General features: G+C 38.0%; 1 protein-coding gene across 1 annotated transcript in view; it reads right to left on the reverse strand.

Annotated features, from left to right (window-relative positions):
• Nucleotides 1-252: 252 nt before the first annotated feature.
• Nucleotides 253-1963, reverse strand: part of LOC101304070 — a 4614-nt gene continuing 2903 nt past the window's right edge. The window contains exons 6-10 of the mRNA XM_004292804.1: nucleotides 1701-1860; nucleotides 1483-1550; nucleotides 1207-1362; nucleotides 809-1060; nucleotides 253-627 (exon numbers count right to left, since the gene is read on the reverse strand). Coding sequence (XP_004292852.1) covers nucleotides 253-627; nucleotides 809-1060; nucleotides 1207-1362; nucleotides 1483-1550; nucleotides 1701-1860 — 1011 coding nt within the window. The remainder of the gene's footprint in view (nucleotides 628-808; nucleotides 1061-1206; nucleotides 1363-1482; nucleotides 1551-1700; nucleotides 1861-1963) is intronic.

Consider the following 1963-nt stretch of genomic DNA (forward strand, 5'->3'; position numbering starts at 1 on the left):
TGAAAAAATGAAAATGCGCACCAAAACCATTAGTGAGGACGTCCACGGCTGAGCAAAATCTTATCTATATATATATATATACTTGACCAAATTGTGCAACTAGTTCTTCGAGAATGTGTGCCCATTTGTACGATTATATTATTCGTTAGTGAAATACAAAGGTTGCAGAGATTAAACGATCATATGGTAACAAGCAAAAGATGCATGGGCATGCCCCAAAAATAGGCATCATATCTGAGAAAAATGATCACCCTACAATACGTGGATGGTGCTCTTAGATAGAGTAGAAGCTGATAACTCTTTGATGAATTCCAAGAGAACTATAACCGAATTATTTGCGGCAAGATCGAAGAAAGTATCAGCGTCGTCCGTAACGGAGGAGCCACCGCCGGCCAAGTCTGAGAGAGCCCTAATGGTTATAAAAGGCACATTCTGTTGAAGACAAATCAAGGCAATAGAAGCACTTTCCATGTCCACCGGAGTTACGTTGAATTTATCATATATGAAGTTCCGGTAAGCAGCATTGTATAGGTATATGCTTGCACTAGTTCCCCTTTGGACTCTTGCCACTTTTGGTGTTTCGGACAAACACGTCGTTGAGTTTATGCAGCTTTCAAGTGTTAGGCCCTAAATAAATAAGCATAACTAGCTAGTTAGTAACATGCTAATCAATATTGTTAATTTAGATAAAAGGGTATGTATCGATGGAACGGACAATTATCAATGTTAAATGAAAGAAAACATTTGTATCCGAACTAGTATGTATGCGTGGAAATCTTAATGAATTAATGTTACATGCATCGATCACCTCGAGTTTTTTGGCGATTTCATAGTAGGTGGGATCAACCTCGACCCAGAAAGCACGCTCTCTTTCTTCTGGAGTTCCGTTGACGGGGAAAATTTCCTCTTCTTGAAACCAGATATAGTTTAACAAGTTGTCATATGAGCTTCCACCGGTTACATTCACTGTGTAATTTGCAAACCTCAAATATCCAATGTCTCTGGTGAAGTCTCCTATTGATTCAAGGGGTAGTTCATCTTCAGGCCCGTCTCCATATTTCTGCAATTAAACACCATATATGTGCCAGCCATAGTATTAGTGCTCGATCATACTTGGTTATAATTACAAATTTAAAATCTTCAAACTTTTCTTCAAGTTTGAACGCAACTCGGTTAATGTGGTAGGTAGAGTGGTAGCTAGACTACCTGCCAGTTCCAAAGACCAGAATGGGACCAAAACTGAGGAATGACCACATCTGCAATATTGAAGTCTGGGTTTGCATTACCGGCTATCCCATAATGTACCACTCCTTCTATATTGAACACGCTCAACAAAAGCTGAGTTGTTATACCTGCATTAATCTACATTGCAACAAATTTAACAAACGAAAAATTATATATTGAATTGATATATAAAACATAATAAACTAAGAAGAATTAGAGACATAGATAATAATCAGAAGAGAAATATATAGATAGTACCATTCCCATTCCTGTCATCACTAACAAGACTTTCTTTTCAGCAATCATTCCAAACCGGAATCTCCTTCCTTGAACCCAGAAAAGAAGAAAACAGTATATGAATCAGGACAGGGTAAACAAAATAAAAGCGGGGTTGTCTACGGTACTGGTAGGTATCCTAAAAAATTCCAATAAAAGCAAAAACTAGCTAAAATTTGTGGCAGATAATAATTAGTTACCAGAAAAGTCTATAGTCAAGTTAGTAGAGGTGAAGTTTGAAGACTCAAGAAGAGGGTTCATTTCGAAAGTATTCGGAATGACCAATCCTAAGTAAGGGCCTTTCTTGTTGGCCTTATTGATCAACTTCTGTGTTTTTGCAGATATTGCACCATCTATGTGCTGTACTGCGTTAAGCAGCATCATGCTCACCATCACCAGACCATAAACCACTGAAATTCTCCCCATTTCTTTTTAGTCTGAGAGAGAGAGAGAGAGAGAGAGA

Source organism: Fragaria vesca, linkage group LG2 (assembly GCF_000184155.1).
Source record: "Fragaria vesca subsp. vesca linkage group LG2, FraVesHawaii_1.0, whole genome shotgun sequence".
In the NCBI taxonomy this organism is placed as follows: Eukaryota; Viridiplantae; Streptophyta; class Magnoliopsida; order Rosales; family Rosaceae; genus Fragaria; species Fragaria vesca.